This window comes from Lepidochelys kempii, chromosome 7 (genome assembly GCF_965140265.1).
Source record: "Lepidochelys kempii isolate rLepKem1 chromosome 7, rLepKem1.hap2, whole genome shotgun sequence".
Taxonomy (NCBI): domain Eukaryota; kingdom Metazoa; phylum Chordata; order Testudines; family Cheloniidae; genus Lepidochelys; species Lepidochelys kempii.
The window spans coordinates 42871048-42889485 of NC_133262.1; the positions used below are offsets into that span (position 1 = coordinate 42871048).

The window sequence follows — 18438 nt, forward strand, 5'->3', positions numbered from 1 at the left end:
GTATAAAAACATCTTCTATACTTTCCACAGTATGCATCTGATGAAGTGAGCTGTAGCTCACGAAAGCTTATGCTCAAATAAATTGGTTAATCTCTAAGGTGCCACAAGTACTCCTTTTCTTAGTGTGACTCTGAGTGAATGTCCAGCTTTCCTGGTACCATATTTCTTTAATTTCTGGTCCTCAAGCTTTTATTTTAATGGGTGACTTCCAAGATTTCTGAGCTACAAGGTTGAGGTGTGGTTTCACCAGTGACTAGTTTATGAGGCTGTGGTACTTCTGGGGAGCGAAGAGAGTCATCCCTCTATAGAGGGGGAATACGGAACAGAAATGTCATAAATATAAAGGGAAGGGTAACCACCTTTCTGTATACAGTGCTATAAAATCCCTACTGGCCAGAGGCAAAATCCATTCACCTGTAAAGGGTTAAGAAGCTAAGGTAACCCCGCTGGCACCTGACCCAAAATGGCTAATGAGGGGACAAGATTCTTTCAAATCTGGAGCGGGGGGACAAAGGATTTTGTCTGTCTATGTGATACCTTTGCTGGGAACAGATCAGGGATACAAGCCTTCCAACTCCTGTAAAGTTTGTAAGTAAGCTAGCTAGAAAATGTGTTAGATTTCCTTTTGTTTTTTGGCTTGTAAAATTTGCTGTGCTGGAGGGAATGTGTATTCCTGTTTTTGTGTCTTTTTGTAACTTAAGACTTTGCCTAGAGGGATTCTCTATGTTTTGAATCGCCTGCCTGTGAGATTATCTTCCATTCTAACCTTACAGAGTGTTTCTTTTGTCTTTGTTTTGTTCTTCTAATAAAGTTCTGTTTTTTTAAGAATCTGATTGGGTTCTTAGGGTCCTAAGAAGCCCAAGCTGGTCTGTACTCAACTTGTTTATTCTCAAGCCTCCCCAGGAAAGTGGGTGTAAGGGCTTGGGGGGATATTTTGGGGGAAGACATCACCAAGTGGTCTCTTTCCCTGTTCTTTGTTTAAATCGCTTGGTAGTGGCAGCATACTGTTCAAGGACAAGGCAAAGTTTTTATCTTGGGGAAGTTTTAACCTAAGCTGGTAAGAATAAGCTTAGGAGGCCTTTCATGCAGGTCCCCACATCTGTACCCTAGAGTTCAGAGTGGGAAGGAACCTTGACAGGAACTAAGGAGCAAACTTCTGCTGTAAGCAGAACTAGGTCTGGTACACTTTTTTTTTTTTTGGCTTACAGTTACCAGTGCAAAGGACAAAGATTTAAATGTTTGAATAAACATTTCAACTAGTAAGTGTTCTCAGTTTTTATAACAAAAAAAAAAAAAAACCAAGCAAACAGTTCCAGCTTCTGTTGTCTGTTCTTCTTCATATCTAATTTTGTAAATTCTTTTTCCTGATTCCTCTTCTCTACACAAGAATTTTCAGTAGATAAGCACAATAGTCCAGTAAAGTCTGTTGCACAGGACTAAACTTTATATATTACTAAATATGCCCTAATACACACTGCAAAATGATGGAACTAACATGAAGACAAACAAAAAGCACAGTTCTCAACGCATCAGCAGGAATCTTAGGCTAGTCTACACTGGCAGTGTTAAAGAGCTGCCACGGCAGCTCTTTAACGTGGCTTGTGTAGTCATGGCAGAGCACTAGGAGAAAGCTCTCCCAGTGCTCTAAAAAAATCCACCTCCACGAGGGGTGTAGCTACCAGCACTGGGAGCGCGGCTGTTGGTTCACTGTCTACATTGGCGTTTTACAGTGCTGAAACATGCTCCCCTTGGGGGGGGCGGGGTGTTTTTTCACATCCCTGAGTGACAAAGTTGCAGTACTGTAAAGTGCCAGTGTAGACAAGCCCTTAAAGTAACAACCTCTGCTACAAAAACTACTTGTAAACAAAATAAGTTTTGTTAGACTTAAGTGCTTGTGTTTTTGCCACCAAAAAAAATTTTTTTTTTGCTAGTTAGCAGAGCCCTTTCTTTCAGAGGAAACACTATTCGTGTAAGGGCACTAGCTTTATATGGACACTCTTTGACCATTCTTTAGCAAGGCAGGTTCTGTGGTGGATCTGTAGCCTTTTGTTCCACTGTGGTGGCAGAACAATCCTGTCCTTTGCTGGCAGGCAGTATAGACCCAGGCTCTGAAGAACCCAACACCTTGTCTTTTCCTCTAAGCCCCAAGTGGACGTTGTCAGGTGGGTAGCCAAGATCCTAGTTTGACAGTTCAGATTTTGATTTGCTCTTTTAATGAGTGCCTCTATCCGGGTGATCAGCCTGAATCTGAATTCCTGAGGCACTGCAGACACATCATTATTTGGAGGGTGGGGATGTTTTCCATAAGCAGAAGAATCTCTTACAAGTAAATTAAGCCAGAGGTTCTCACTCAAACTGTGGTCCGTGAGCCCCAGTCAGGTGGTCTGTGGATAGTTCCCTCTAAGGTGTGCGGCCACCCAGGCACGCACAAGAGAATGAAGGGCCACCCACCTAATTAGTGGAGCTGCGCAGGTGTGGTTCCACTAATTGGGAGCCTGGCCCCTGTAGAAGATGTACATGTAAGGTGAGGTGGTGGCCTTGGGGTGAATGGGGGTATGTGGGAGGGGGCAGTGAGGTGAGAAAAGAGGGTGGGGGGAATTTGGGATGTGCAGGGTTGCGGCGGCCAAAGAGGCGACTTTCCCCAGCTCCAGGGCTGCCGCTGCCGGGGAGAGAGAGACACACCCCCCCCCGCCCCCGGCCCTCCTTCCAGCCTCAGCTCTATGGGTCTCCCCTGCCGTGGTAGCCCACCTCCTTCCCAGCTTGGGGGGATGCAGCATCAGGGGAGACAGGGCACATCCATTACATTAGAAAGGTAAGACTACTGATATTAAAATACGAGTTGTGTGCTTTTATTTGTAGAACAAAAAAACATTCATCTATTAAGATTTTTTTTATATAGTGCTTTTATCCAAAGTGTTTTACAGTAGTTAGCTAACGGTACAAACGACACTTGGAAAGATCATTAAATGGTCCACAGAGACCCTCAGCAATTTTCAAGTGGTCCGTGAAAAATAAGTTTGAGAACCATTGAATTAAGCAGTAATGAAACTAAGATAGGTCTGGTATCTTGATTTCTTTTCTTGGGTTTGCAGCATATGATGCCACTTCCATGTCCAAGAATCTGCCTCTCCGCAGTGCAACTACTTTCATGACTGTACATTTCCCACTGTACTAACTGCATCCACCTCAGACACCGATCACTGGCCACACACACTTCCTCATTGTTCTCCTATCCCCTCATTTTAAAAACAATATTAGACCTCAAACACCAACCAATTTACTTTAATTCAGCATCCAACTTGAATTTCTTTGCATATTCAAGTGAGCCATCTGGCTTTAATGAACTGTAATTGGTTTTAATGTTGCTTCCAGTTGTTGCCATCCCACTGAACATATCATGTGTCACAGAATATGCAGTTAAGAGTTCTAGGAAGGTTTGTAATACTGAAATAAGTGCTGTATGTTGCAGTCTACTTCCAGAGGCTGGGTTCTTTTCTGTCATTTGTAATCTCTTTTTTGGATGTCGAGGCTAGATTTAGCCAAGGGATATTTTGGGGGGGTTTGAACTTCATATTCCTATTGGTAATTCAGCTGACTTCCAGTTCTGTCTGTATAAAAAAATCAGTGCTTCTTGCTAAATAAAGAGGACCTTACTCAGACTTTACTAGGGCAAAACTCACATTAACTTCAGTAGGAGCTGTGGGTATTCAGCGTCTCTAAAATAAAATAGTAGCGTGATTTACGTGTTTACATGTTACTAGGTTCCTAAATTTATACACATTTAGGTATGTATTTTGCTCTGTTTTAGTTGTGGAAGATACTCTGGAGAGCTGAAAGAAAAGGAGGACTTGTGGCACCTTAGAGACTAACCAATTTATTAGAGCATAAGCTTTCGTGAGCTACAGCTCACTTCTTCAGATGCATATCGCTGCAGTTTCCACGATATGCATCTGAAAAAGTGAGCTGTAGCTCACGAAAGCTTATGCTCTAATAAATTGGTTAGTCTCTAAGGTGCCACAAGTCCTCCTTTTCTTTTTGCGAATACAGACTAACACGGCTGTTACTCTGAAACCTGGAGAGCTGGGTAATATAAATTGTGAAAGTTTAATTTAATTAAACTATACATGTGAGTAGAGCTTCCAGGACCAGGTCCTAAGGTAGTAGGGCTTCATTTCAAAGCATATGAGACTGTAATGATTAACAGCACTCCATTTTGTGCCAAGTCCCCCTATTTGGTTTTGTACTATGACCGTTTGAACACAAAAATGTATTACCAGCTTTTGCCAATCCCAAGAAATATATTGGTTTACAAGAAACTATGATAAATGTATTCTGTTTGGCACTCGATGGTAGAGTCAGAATATTTTATAGTTTTTCCATGGGGTAGCCTCATCTTCCAGCATCCCACACCACTTCAGGCCTATGGAGATAAATGATATATGGTTTAGACTAAGGGCTTGTCTACATGACCCGCTGGATCAACAGGCAGTGATCAATCCCAGCGGGGGTCGATTTATCGTGTCTAGTCTAGACAAGATAAATCGACCACCGAGCGCTTTCCCACTAGGGCGAGAGGCTCAGGCAGAGTCGACGAGAGAGCATCAGCCATCAACTTACCACAGTGAAGACACCATGGTAAGTAGATCTGATTACGTCAACTTCAGCTACGTTATTCAAGTAACTGAAGTTGCGTAACTTAGATTGATTTCCTTCCCTGCCTAGTGTAGACCAGGCGTAAGTAGAAGCATTGTAGCAGGAATTTGCCATTTAAATGACATGCATTAGTATGCTGAATTTTGGTAACTATATCTACTTTTGTAACTTTCTACAATTTGTAAACTTCTGTAGAGAGTAAACTGATATTTGCTGAGGGCTGTTTCTGAATTACTTGATTTTTAAATCTTGGCACATCTATTTCTTTCCATAAGGTAACTAATGTAAAAAAAATTGGACTCGTTTGTTTTTTGGGTTGTACCTCAGAACTAGTAGAACACCATCAAACAGTTTTAATTGTCTTATTTATTCCTTAGCTTAGATGTATTCGTTTCTTTTTATTATCTGTTAACAATTTCATTCATACCTGTTCATGAATGGATATTTGATGCAGAAAAGTTGCCTGCACACAACTATTTGTACCAATTTAACTATTTCTAAAACTGCTGCAAACACTGTAGACAAGACCTCTCTGTGGTTTTGTCTAGGCTATTGTTTTTAGTTGAGTTGTAACTGAAGTTTAATTGAGAGCATTGTACAATATCATCAAGTGATAAATCTAAACTCTCAACAAATGGTGGTTTCAGGACACACACACTTATGAAGTGTCTAGATTCACCTTTGGAATACAGCTGGGCAGAGAAAGTCAATTATTTTTCATGGAGGATTTTGATACCTGCAAATATTGGGTTTGTTGCAATTCAGAATGAAAACCAACATTTTCAAAATACTCTATGAAAGGAAATGGTGCCTTCATTCAGAATCAGTCCACTTGGTGGAATACCCCAGAGCCAGGCATCCCAGAAACCCTGGGGTCCCTGACTCCAAGGCAGTCGGCCTAACAGGCTGCCCCAGAGCCTTGGGCCCTGGGAGAGCTCTCTGTTGGACTGCCAAGGAGACAGGCAGGTAAGCTGGAAGGAAACCAAGCAAGCTCCAGACACAACAGAACCATCTCTGTGAAATATTTTGATTTAGATAAATTGGCAAACTATGATAGAAAATTCAGATCACATTTTTTCAACCAGTTCTAATTCACAATCATGTTAACTTGATTAGTTGACAATTAACTCGCTAAAACTATAGCCTATGTAAAGATTCAGTCCCATTCAGACTTAATGTGAAAATGACAGACCCATGGAAAATCTTTTTTTTTTTTTTTTTTTTTAAATAGATGTCCAGGGTACAAACTTCCTCTGACTCACTTATAATTTTTTTTTAACTAACTCTGGGGTTTTCTTAAGTGGTAGCACCTTAAAAGGCTTAATTTGTGATTTTCATGATCTTGATTAAAGTCAGTTTTACTGTTTTCCTCTTGATAGTCATTTCACTTGTTTGCATGGGTCTTTCACCCAGTAGTGCAGGAAAAAAAGACACATTTAAACAATTAATTGTAAGAATGGTAGGGTTGTCTCTGGAGCAGACATACAGTTGCCAGCTCACACGTTGAGTTTTGGTGTTTTTCCTTAAAGCCCCCAGCTTCTGGAGGTATGTGATTAGGAAAGACCCTCCGCTTTCGTTTTAAAAGCAAGTTTCTAGTATTTGTGGTTATGGAGAATCAGGGGCACCCTAAAACTCAAACCAGAATGCAAATAAAAAGTACCCCTCATGTATTTTTAAAATGTTTTCTGATTTAGAAGTCAAGTAGGTATCATTACTTTCTCAGAACCTGTTCATGAATTGGCTCCAGTGCAGCAAATCATAGTTAGTTACATGCTTAAATCGTACTTGTGTGAGTCTTAAGCTCATTCTAAAGTGCTTTGCTGAAAACTACAAAGGTTGGTGAGAAAATGATCAAGGTTTGTAGCCAGTTAGGAGCTATATTCCCTTGGGAGTTTTTCATATGCAGCAAAATGTGATGCATTTTCTGTATTATACAGTAGTTTGAAGCAGTAACTTACTGCATGACAGAATACATTTAAATTTAGCTGTCCTTACAGTTTCTCCATAAGCAACTCTTGAATGCAATTAGCAAAGGCAGTGATATGATGTGCAAAAGTCACTTCAAGTAATTAACTAAGTGGATTTACACCCACTTATGCCAGTGGGAAACTTGTCCCTTATAATTTTAACATAACTAAACTAGACAGCGATGTGTTGGGTGGCACTTTGCATAGTCTGATCACGCTTCACTGGTGATTGAGGACTTCAGTTTACCTAGCAAGAAAACACTTCACTCTGTTTACAGGGGAAAATATAATTATCCTTACTGCATTAGAACTTAGCCAATAATTACCCATCTTCCACCAGGTTTTTACATGGAGTGCATTTGTGAGGCATGACGAAAGTTTGTCATGTTTTGAGAAGTTTGACACCTGTCTCTTCAGAAATTAGTACTTTATTGGATGGCTTCCAGTCGCTGATAAATATAACAGTAGTACTCTTAAGCTTTTGAGAATGGTAATCTAGGCTTTTTATGAAAATGAGTACTCCTTTAAGCACCCTAGCAGTAAAATAAAATATATTAACTTTCCATGCACAGAGCTGGGCAAATCTGTTTCAGGACAGCAGATGCCTCTCAAATTAATATTTTAAAGTAACATTTTTGTGCACCACAAAGTGAAATATATTAGTTAAATGAATTGCTAAAGAAATATCTTCCTTTATATTTTATGATAATAAAATCATTAAAAATGATATGGTAAAAGAATATACATGAAAAGGCAATTAAGTCCTCCATCCTGGTGCATGGAAATGTAACAGTTTTTTAAATTTGTATAAAAAGACATAGTATTCAGGTACTAGACAGACCTAATAGATGATTTGCAGCAAAATGGCTTTGCTAGTTTTATTTCTGTTGATCCTGTTAAAGTGAGGGAGTGATGGCTCATTGGCTAAGATCTTTAAGCAGTTTTTTTGTTTAATAACATTGTGACAGAAGACCAGCATTGCTGAATTCCTTGAAGACTTATGAAAGGTGTGTTGCTAAAATGTTTAAAATAAATATCCTTAAATGGACATATAGTTGGCCAGATTCTGATCTCAGTGACACTGACTTAAGTGGTGTTACTTGTCCATTTCACTTATATAGTTGTGATCAGAGGGAGGGAAGGATGGCCTTTTGTTAGGGCACTGACCAGGGACATGGGAGACCTGGGTTCAAGTCCCTGATCTGCAGCAGACTTCCTGTGTGACCTTGGGCAAGTCACTCACCCTGCTCAGTTTCCCATCAGTAAAATGGGCATTGGCTTGAGGTGGCTGGCAATCTAGATATCAAAGCCAAGAAACTGACAGAATATGGCCCTGTCCAGCCTTTCCATTGGAAACAGGAGAGGAGTTGAGCTGTATAACAGGTGAGATATGTACAGTTTGATAAAAACAGTAGTAGTTTAAAAAAAAAATCTGTGCTGATAGTTCATATCTCTTGCTGAGTCCCATACCACATGCCACTGTCTGGGATCTATCATGCTCTTGTAATCCATTTGAAGGTGGGTTGGAGAGCAGATTTTTTTGTATGTGTTATTGCAACATAAATTCATGATGTCAAACTGGCTTTACTAATGAGAAAAATGAGGGCCACTAGCTGAAAAAATGTATTAAAGTGAACAGTTCCCCTTTCATTTTCCTCAGCAGTAAGCCAAACACTTGTCTTGCGTCTGGAAAAAAAAAAAAGTGATTTTTTTTTTAAAGCTTTGAGCCTCCTTTCTTTCTTGTTTTTTGTTGTTGTTGTTGTTTGCTTGTTTTTTAGTGTTCTTGCTTGAACTTCCTGGATGTCTGTAGAAGCAAAGGTGGGAAACAGCACATGAGCACCAAACAGTGACAGGGTTGGCTCCCAAGACTTCCTGCTACTGCGCATTACTGCTGGATTGCTGTGGAAATGAATGGAGAACAGCAGCATGATGCAGGTAGTACCACTGATGAGCCCAGGGCTAGAGGCTCTCTCTGCACAGACATTTTACAGCCAAGCTGAATAGGATCAGCAAATGAGTGCAAATGTTTTCAGTAAAAGTGCGTGACACTAATTTTTGTGTATAAGGGAGTAGCTTCACATTGCAATTACTATGGGATAAATTCCAATTTCCTTGCACATATTCAGTAGTGCCTTACTCCCCAAATAGTATCAAGGAAACAATGATCTGGCCCTATGTTAAGAAATGATATTTTAAAAAGTGAGCTTTTTCTTTGCATTGTAAATATGGGCTATTCACACATGTTGCTTCCATTTAGAACAGAGAAGTCTTATTTGGGGGTGGGAGAGTGAAAAGGGCAGAGCAATTATGATAAAAAATATTTTGTACACTTAAAACATGCTGCAGATATAAACTAAGTCTCCTGATACCCTTGTGAAGTAAGTCAAAATGATTTCATGTTTACTCTTATATAAGCTGAACTACAAAAGTTGAGTGGTATGCTTCAGTCACTCACGATTCTCCTTCAAACTTCTCCTCAAAACTGCCCTCTGCCATGATGCCTACCAAAAAAAAAAAAAAAAAAACTTGACAACAGTTAGGCCACTGGTGTGCTGAGATCATTGTCTATCACACAGACTATTATTGTCTCGTTTCCTTGTACTCCTCCATCTGTCTATACCCATCTGTTGTCTCTTGTCTTGTACTGAGGCTGTGTCTACACCAGTGATGCCCAGCCTTATTACACAGGAGGGCCACACAAACCTAAGCACAACCTTGTATGGGCCAAACAGATTCTACATATTTTAATAAGATTTAAAGTCACCTGTATTGATAGTATATTTTAAGTTTTATCTTGTTTTGTATGTGTATGCGTAGCCCTCCCACTTTTAAAAGTGATGGAGCCTTAACTCCCCCATTCTGGCACCCTTGACCAGGACCATCCTTTTCCTCTGTCTTTGTACATTACCTGGCACCAATGGCTGGTCCTTAACTAGGGCTTCTAGGAACTATATTAATACAAATAAAATAATAAGAGCTTTGGGTAGTCTTTAATTTTGATTTCTGGTCCCATAGTCAAACCACTGGACCAGGTTACCTTCCAAATTTCACTTTGCCTCAAGGAAAAGTACCAAAGAAAATATTTCCCCTCTACCATTGCTATTGTAGTTTCCTACATTGCTTTAGGAAAGTATAATTACTGTTACTGCTACTGTAGCAGTGCAAAAAAATGACTACATACAATGCATGCAAAAACGTTTTACCTGACCATGAAATATGATCTCTGAGAAATAATCACAGATAGACAGCCTGCTGCTAACCTTGTTCCCTTTGAAGTATACTTAGATGAACAAAAAAGAGCAACAGAGAGGTGGGATAAGTGTTACCCGGCATATACAAACCAGTTTTACAGTAGCAGCCAAAGATTTCTAAAGCACTTGCATAAACAGGTATCGTGCAAAAAAGAAAGGGTAAAAATAGTTATCTGACTCTGAAAAGATCATAACAAATGTTAAGGCTGTACAGAGGTTAAAAACTCATGTCTGTGCATTAAGGCACATACTGGATTTTTATTTTGCCAAAAAAAGGTAAGTGTCATTAGCCTCTGATACTTACGGAATGTCTGTAAACATTTCATTGTTTCTTGAATCTTCTGTCTTTCCATTCACCATAGCTCAACTGCAAATATTCTAAATTCAAGGTGTTACTTAGTTGTGATTTTTGTCTGAATCACATAGTATTGTTTTGAATACAGTAAGCATGTGAGAATTTCTGGCATGAATTTCAAATTGAGTTTCCATGAATACTGTCATATGCAACTTTTGAAATTCACTTTAAATGAACACTTTTGCTCACAAAATAAATACACGAGATGCAAACATGGTCACATAGTCAAAGTAAATTTATTTAAAATTTAAAGAGAGGTTTATTTTTGCATTATTTATTCACCTCTATTTACTTGAGAATTACAATTGTATTTACCTTTTTTGAAAAATATAGACAGAATATAGTGAATAATACCTGTCAGGTCCTTCCTTCAGTCACTTGTTGTTGTAAAAGGCATTTCTACCTTAGTCCTCTCTTCAGAAGTGTTAACAAAATAGTTAATTGAAAATCTTCACCCTCACAAAAAAACCAAATAATTAACAAGATGTGCTAACCTCAGTTCAATCACACTGCTTTTAGTCACACCCTTGTCCCCTTACTGCACTCATAGCACACTGAGTTTGTTTATAAACTGTAGGCTGCTACAATATAAATATACGTTTTGACAGATTTTTATTGGGACTTCCCCCTTCCCCCCCCCATCTTCTCCTTTGACTGATTTAATTTTTCTTGTGTATGACTTTTAAATTGCTTTCTCCTTTACCTCTCCTCCTTTAAGGTAACTGAAAATAGCCTCTGTCCTATTTTCTTTCCTGCCAACTCTTTCCCAGTGTGAGAATGTGGACTGTTATCAGAGAGATGGGATGCTTTCCCATGCCACAGGAGGAAAAGACAATGCCTACTCTTGTCACTTTCGGTCTTTCAGCTACCAGAATCCCAACCTGACTTCACTTAATTATGGCCTAACTAATTATATTGATCAAGGAGACTAACCATAGTTACAACCAGGTTGAAAAACCTGGTGGTTAGAACTTGGTTTCAGACTGAGAGAGTCTGAAGTTAGCCTTAATTTCACTTCTTGCACACTGTAGTATGATGTACTTAACTCTCTCCGTCTGACAGTCTTCTAACTAACCCACATTAATTATGCATGACAGTTATTGGCCACGAGAATTAACATGGGGCAAAGGTCCAGATTTAAAGCAGAGCACCTGTAGTTGAACTTGTTCCTTGATAAGACTTGAATGAAACTCTAGTGTGTCATTTCACCATCTTCTTCACATAGTAACAGTGTCAAGTGGTGGAATTCAATATCCCTGTGTTCCTGTTGTATCACAGGATGGATAGTCAAACAGATGGCAGAATTAATGCGGAAACATTTGACACTGAAGACAGCACTAATGCAAATAGTTCTGGGTAGTAAGTGATATACAATAGTACTATGCTGGTTTGACACTACTAATCCACACACATAATTTGGCCACAAAAAAGCTGTCTTTTCCCCACTTTTTTCTAATTCCTGAAATTTAGGCTCTAAAACCAGTTAGGCATTACAATGCTGAGCACAGCCATGCCTAAATACTTTTTAAAAAACTGGGCCTTTCTGATTTATCAGTCTTTCACAGTTGGTATCACTCATTAGTACAAATAAATAAGATTCTATTGTATTGTCTGAATTCAAACTGATTAGTACATTAAATAATAAACTCACAAGACACATCTGAAATGCAAATTGAGTTCAACTGGTCTTATATGCACCAACTGACTAGATCAAAATATATAATTTAAATGGGGCCCTACTCAGTCATAACTACCTTACCAAAAAATAAAACAGCAACTGAATGCTGACATTTGACGGTTTCCTGTTATCTTAAGCCTTCATAGTGGGACAGACTTCAGCCAAACTTACTAAATACAGTAGAACCTCAAAGATATGTCACAGACTGACCGGTCAATTGGACACTAATAAGCAATCAAGGAGCAGAAGAGACAAAAAGAAAGCAAATACTGTACTGTACGTGTATTGCATCTTAGAGGTAGGCACATCTGGGCTGCCTGTTACCACCCTTACCACCCCCCACTCCCATGCATGGGACAGCCACTTACAGCTAGGAGGTGAAGACACTGATGCTGCCAGCCCATGGCAGCTGGAGCCAGCCGAGCAGGAGCAGCGCGGGGGTCTGCACGGCTTTCATCCCCTCCCCTGGCTAGGAGGGAGACAAGCTTGCAAACTCGGTCTGACCTCCGGGAAAGAAGCTGCCTGCAAGGGAGCTGCCAGTGGTGTGGAGGGAGCTGCTGGCCTGGAGTGTCAGCTGCTGGAGCTGGAGCCTGAACTGTGCTTTGTTCAGAGTTACAAACATTTCATAGTTACAGACAACCTCTATTCCCGAGGTGTCCGTAACTCTGAGGTTCTACTGTATTTCTGAATTCTCTGAAATTGAATGCAGAAATTAAGACATTTGTTCACTGAATATATTCATGCATAATGTATCTATCAATGGGGGAGAATTAAATTGTTACCTTTCTCCCCATTTAACATAATGCAGCATTTTAGTGTGGGGACATTACTCAGTAAGCTTTTCATGTTTCTTATTCACCCAGTAACAGCTACAGTAAATTAATTGGAAACTTCAGCATTGTAGAAAGACATGGGTACAAGGCAGACAGATTTGTCACATGATGCACTAGAGTTTAAAGCATTACAACACTGAGGGTTTAGTTATGAAAATTGGAGGGAAAGTCTTAAACTCACTTCCACAAAAGTGAGAGTAAAAGTTTGTAATTTCTTTCCAAAGTTCACTTTCAGTAATTTATTGTGCTTGTTATGCTTTGCTGAAAATAGTGATTTATATAATGTAGAAGATAATAGCTTCTGGTTTTCTACTACAGGTGTGATGAGTGAATAGCTCATATGCAGCTTAGAGCAGACAATGTATATTAACGAAGTAAAAATAGACACATCTCTCAGTTCCAGTTCATTCAGAACTGTTTCTGACAGCACTGTAATAGTGGGTATATGATACCTAGAAAAGCAGGCAAACACTGCTTCTTTTCTGGAGTTCCTTGTAGTGATTAGGTAGCAACATAAACTAATTGACCCTTTCAGTGTGTTAAGTGACCTCTGCCTCTTCTAAGGAGCTTAACTGCCCCTTAGACAGTGATCTGCTGATCATCATTATATAAGACTTTGGTGCTGTAAGCAGCTCAGCAGTGAGTTTAGTGTGGCTGCATATTCTCAAAATCCATCTAGTATTCCTATGTTTAACCACTTTACTTTCAATCAGTTTGTTTTAGGGCTGTCTTCAAATGGGAGCCATTACCTACAGGTTTCAACCAGTGCCTTCAAAATAAGGACCCATTTGTGACAAATCAGGAAATTCCTGGGTTGTTTTTTAATAAATATTTTGCAGACCTCTGTTTAGTTATGAAGGGTTACTTGGCTATGTATTGAAATCAAAGGAGGCTGTAAATGGGGAAATTCATAGGCAAGCATCAGGCAACCTCCAGTACACATCTTCCATTCAGATAACAGTGGCTGGGCCACTGAAGGGGAAGAAACTGACTCCATCCAGGCTAGTTTTACTCTTTCCCAAGGCTGTCTGGGGTCAAAGGGAATTCTAAACTCTCAAAGACCCTGGGAAAGGGAAGGATTTTGGGTGAGCTCGGAGATGCTAGCCACTGTGTCAATGAAGAGCTGACAGGAAGAAAAAGTCACACAGGGAGACAGACTTAGATGCAATGGGCAGATGCTGTCTGCTTCCCCCAGCTATTCATGCTTTGTACCTTTTGAGGAATTAATAAATAATGCTTTGTTTTGTAGATATTGTTTCTGTATCACTGCAAATTTATGCTCTCATAGCCTCCTTCAGGGAAACTCATACAGGTACCAAAACTGAGTTGGACCTATGTTATAATATGGTTGGTAATCAGGTGTAGCCCAGAGATCCAGTCTGAGTAGTTGGTGCCCCTTGGTTCCACCCAAAATGGGGTGTAGGAAGCCAGGCCTGTCACCTAAAAGTTCATCCAGTAACCATGACCCCATTTCCCCACTGAGTTCATATTCAGTATCTGAGTATTTTGAACTCTAAAACTTCTCAAGGCCAATATGACCAGCTTATGATTATTTCCATTATCAAAATCAGATTGAGAGTAGATTCCTTTGGCGCAGGTATTGCCATCAACAAATAAGTGCAATCAACAAATGAGACATGCTTTTGTAAACCTTGAAGGAAATTCCACTAGCAATGTAGAATACCTACCACTAAAGTGCTTTAAAACAAAGGATCACCCTTTCAACATCTCCCTTAACACTATTACTCTGTTCAGAAAAAAGGAACCTCCGAGTTAGACTGAAGACTTTATTGTTCTATTCTTTGTGTTTTTTACATAAAGAATTTCAAGTTTTCCATTTTGGACAAACCTATGCCTTTTTATGTTTGAATGAACAAAAATTGCTTAAGAAGTGAATCTGTTTTGGCTTTCAGGGCAGAAAGGTGTGATAAGATGATGATGTAAATGGATTAGATAAGATGGTTTTAAAATCTTACTATTTCATCACTTGTAGGACAAGTGGCTTTCTCCACCCAACCCACTCTGTCTGCAAGAGTGTTTATTACCTGTCTTAAAAGGGCTGAATGTGTGGAAATGCTTAATGCTATACAACCCTCTAAATAAGCTTAATGAGCCCCACCTAGAATTTACCAAACAAGTAATATTTGTTATAACAATTAAGTACTAAATGATATTTCTTCATGTGCATTTAGTTTACAAACTAGATATAAAATTTCCTGATGTTTTTAGTTACTTTATAAAATGCAGCCAGGGTATTCAGTTTATATAATCAGCTATAAAACTGGAGATGGGAAGGTCCTACTTACTGTATTAGTCATCTTGTCATTCCTTTACCAGTGCAGTGTTTGTTACAAGTACTCAAGTGTCTCTTGCCCATTCTAGTTTTAAAATGCTTCCAGCAATGGGACTTCCCTGCTTCTCTGAAGATGCTGTTCCATTGTCAAACAGACTTCATGACTAGGCAGTGTTTCCTGTGACTCATCTTGAATGGTGTATCAAGCTGTACTCCCTTGAAACCACTCTAATTCCTTTCTTCTCTGTCCTTGGTGTTGACACACTTACGTTTCCTTGGTGCCTCTCCCTTCCCTTACCCTCTTCAGCCACTGTTTACTCAATCAGTATTCATTTCAGTCTTCTAATCTTTCCTTTCAAGACCATTCATCTCTTGTCTTGGTACCTTCTGAATACTCCCTAACTTGACATCATTAAGGCTGGATGTATGTAGAATTCTGTCTCGTTCTAAGTGCCTGCATCAGTATGAACTCTCCTTTGCCAAAGATGTGAACAGCTTGTATACCAACAAAACACTCCGGATCTTCCTTTGCAGGAGGCATACCACTGTTGTTGTTTGCGGTGTTGCAACTGTTAATGTTAGAGAGACAAGGTGGGTGAGGTAGTATCTTTCATTGGATCAACTTCTGTTGATGAGAGAGGCAAACTCTTGAGCTTATATAGCTCTTTAGGTCAGTTCTGTGTAAGCTTGAAAGCTTGTCTCAGAAGTTGGTCTGATAAAAGATATTCCCTCACCCACCTTGTCTCTGAGGTATACCAAACAGTCCAAAGTGAAGGAAGCTTTTAGTTGAGGGCTTGTCTACACTCAGGAAAATTAAGCTAGATTTACTAATGCTGTGGATTTAAAGTCCCTCTCATTCGGAACAAAAAGTGGCCTTAGTTTGCAAAGAATGCTTGTTGTTTCCTGTTTTAGTGCTGCAGCTATGCTGGAGCCAGCTCGCTCCATGTACTCTACACTGAACCCTTCCATGTCTGCTCTTATACCCTAGACAAATTTAGACAGTTGGACTAGGACAGGGGTGGGCAAACATTTTGGCCTGAGGGCTGCATCTGGGTGGGGAAATTGCTTGCAGGCCGATGAATGTAGGGCTGGGGCAGGAGGTTGGGGTGCGGGATGGAGTGTGTGCAGAAGGGGCTCCGGGCAAGAGTTTGGGGCAGAGGAGGGGTGCGTGGTGTATGAGGGTGCTCAGGGAAGGGGGTTGGGGTGCAGGAGGGGGTGCACAGTGCAGGAGGGGGCTCAGGGAAATGGTGCAGGGTGTGGCAGGGGGTTGGGGTGCAGGCAGGGGGCACAGGGTTGGGGTGCAGGGTATGGCTGGGGGCTCAAGGCAGGGGGCTGGGGTGCAGGAGGGGTGTGGGGTGCAGGAGGGGGCTCAGGACAGGGAGTTGGGGGGCGTGCCTACAGGAGGGGTTTGGGCTCTGGCCCAGCGTTGTTTACCTGGAGCGGCTCGGGGGTGGTAGCAGCCCACTCTGGGGCCAGGGCATGCTGCCTCCTGCACCCGTGCCGCTCAGGGAGGTGGCTGGCATCATGCAGCCCCTGGGGGAGGGGAGGGGCGGGGCGGGGCAGAGGGCTTCGTGCGCTGCTCTTGCCTTTGGGTACCTCCCCCAAAGCTCCAATTGGCTGCGGTTCCCCGTTCCCATTTACATCTGGCGCTATTGTGATTACTGCTTTCAAACTGCTACATATTTCTAAAGCACCAACAACAGTTTACAGACAGAAAAAACAAGTGAGAGTTTGCAAAAAAAGTGTGTACATGTAATTTGATTCTGGGCTGCGTGCACAAGCCCTCATGGGGAGCTCTCTGCCCTTGCCTGTGGGTTCCCCCCACCCCGAAGGTCCCATTGGCCTGAAACGGGGAACCGCGGCCCCTGGGAGCTTCGGGGGAGGTACCCACAGACAAGGGCAGCGCATGAAGCCCTCTGCCCCTACCTCTCCGAGGGGCCGCAGGGACGTGGTGCTGGCCGCTTCCCTGAGCGAGGCGGGGCCCATGGCACCACTGGGGTGGCAATCCTGCTGGCCGTAGTTTGCCCACCCGTGCACTAGGGTCATTCATGTGGATCAAAGGTCCAACCACCCAACGGTCTTTCAGGATTCTGTTAGGTATTGCGATACTGCTTCACTAATGTCCCATGGAAAGGGCCTGTAGCCTCCTTGCCACATGAGGGCTTATGCACGCAGCCCAGAATCAAATTACATGTACACACTTTTTTTGCAAACTCTCATCTGGTTTTTCTGTCTGTAAAATGTTGTTGGTGCTTTAGAAATGTGTAGTAGTTTGAAAGCAGTAATCACAATAGTGCCAGATGTAAATGTAACTCCATAAATGAATGAATATCAATGTTTTGGGTTATTTCCTTCTCCAGGCTTTTTTATGGCGTGAGGCTCTTTTATGTTCTCGGTATTTTTATCTAGAGATGACTTAAATATACCCATTAATTGAAGGAAAAAGAGTAATTACCATTTTATTATTTGCCCAGCTCCAATATAATTTTTCAATCCATTTGAAAACCTGTTGTCCTTGTTAGTGTTGATAAATGATGCCTTTTTGCCTAAATTCCCAATCACTGATAAAGATGTAACACCAAGCCCTGGAGCATTTCACAGTTTGCTTTACCTGTTGGCTTCTGTATCATTCTCCAGCTACTTTTCAGTCCATCTGACAGTGCTCATATGAAAGCCCATGACTGAATCTCTGCCAGATTAGATTTCATTGCAGCACCTCATCAGAAGCTTTGTAAAGTCCAGTTGCAGAGTGTCTACTGCAGTCCCTTTTCTTATTAGTATTTGTGATACAAAAATCAAGCTTCTTTAGAATCCCTTTAATTTTCTCCTGGTATCTCCTCCGTTTGTAAGCTTGCCTAGAAAATTGTTAGCAGATCAGTACGTTTATTAGCTAATTAAATAGACCTTTTACCAGTTTCTCTATAAATCCACACCTGCTGCTACTGATTCCCTTGCAATTTATAGGTAACTTTTCACGGGCACAGACTTGTCATTTGATCTTTCCACTAATGCATTCACAATAGAAACTGTGTTAAAAAGTGTTGGATGAAGAGGAACCAAAATATATATTTAGTTTGGTGATTAAAGCAGTAAATCAAGTAACATACTCTGAGAGGTACTACATCCATGTCAGATACTAGACTGAGGTTGTTTGTTCTATTCTAGATGCTGGGTCTGGAGTGGAAGAAGCAGAATTCAATTGGGATGAGTATCTAGAAGACACTGGAGCAACTGCAGCCCCGCATGGATCTTTTAAACATGTAAGAGTTCTTTGTTTCTCAGCTCCCTCCTTCTTTGCCTTTTTTCTTTCCTGTATCCTGAATGTATAGGGTTTCTTTGAGTTCGCACGCCTGCAAAGCTGTCTTGCCAATGGAAGACTTGTTGATCACATACATTTGAGAGCAGTGG

The 18438-nt window shown here is 40.8% G+C and overlaps 1 protein-coding gene across 6 annotated transcripts in view; it reads left to right on the forward strand.

Annotated features, from left to right (window-relative positions):
* SFMBT1 (Scm like with four mbt domains 1) overlaps positions 1-18438 on the forward strand; it is a 137703-nt gene that overhangs the window by 70835 nt on the left and 48430 nt on the right. For 3 of the 6 annotated variants that reach the window (XM_073352395.1, XM_073352401.1, XM_073352400.1), the window contains exons 2-3: positions 8399-8555; positions 18196-18290. In XM_073352395.1, coding sequence (XP_073208496.1) covers positions 8528-8555; positions 18196-18290 — 123 coding nt within the window. In that variant the 5' untranslated portion in view covers positions 8399-8527. Of the gene's footprint in view, positions 1-4065; positions 4636-8398; positions 8556-18195; positions 18291-18438 lie in introns of those variants that run through there. The other 3 variants (XM_073352399.1, XM_073352398.1, XM_073352396.1) reach the window with 2 other exon arrangements.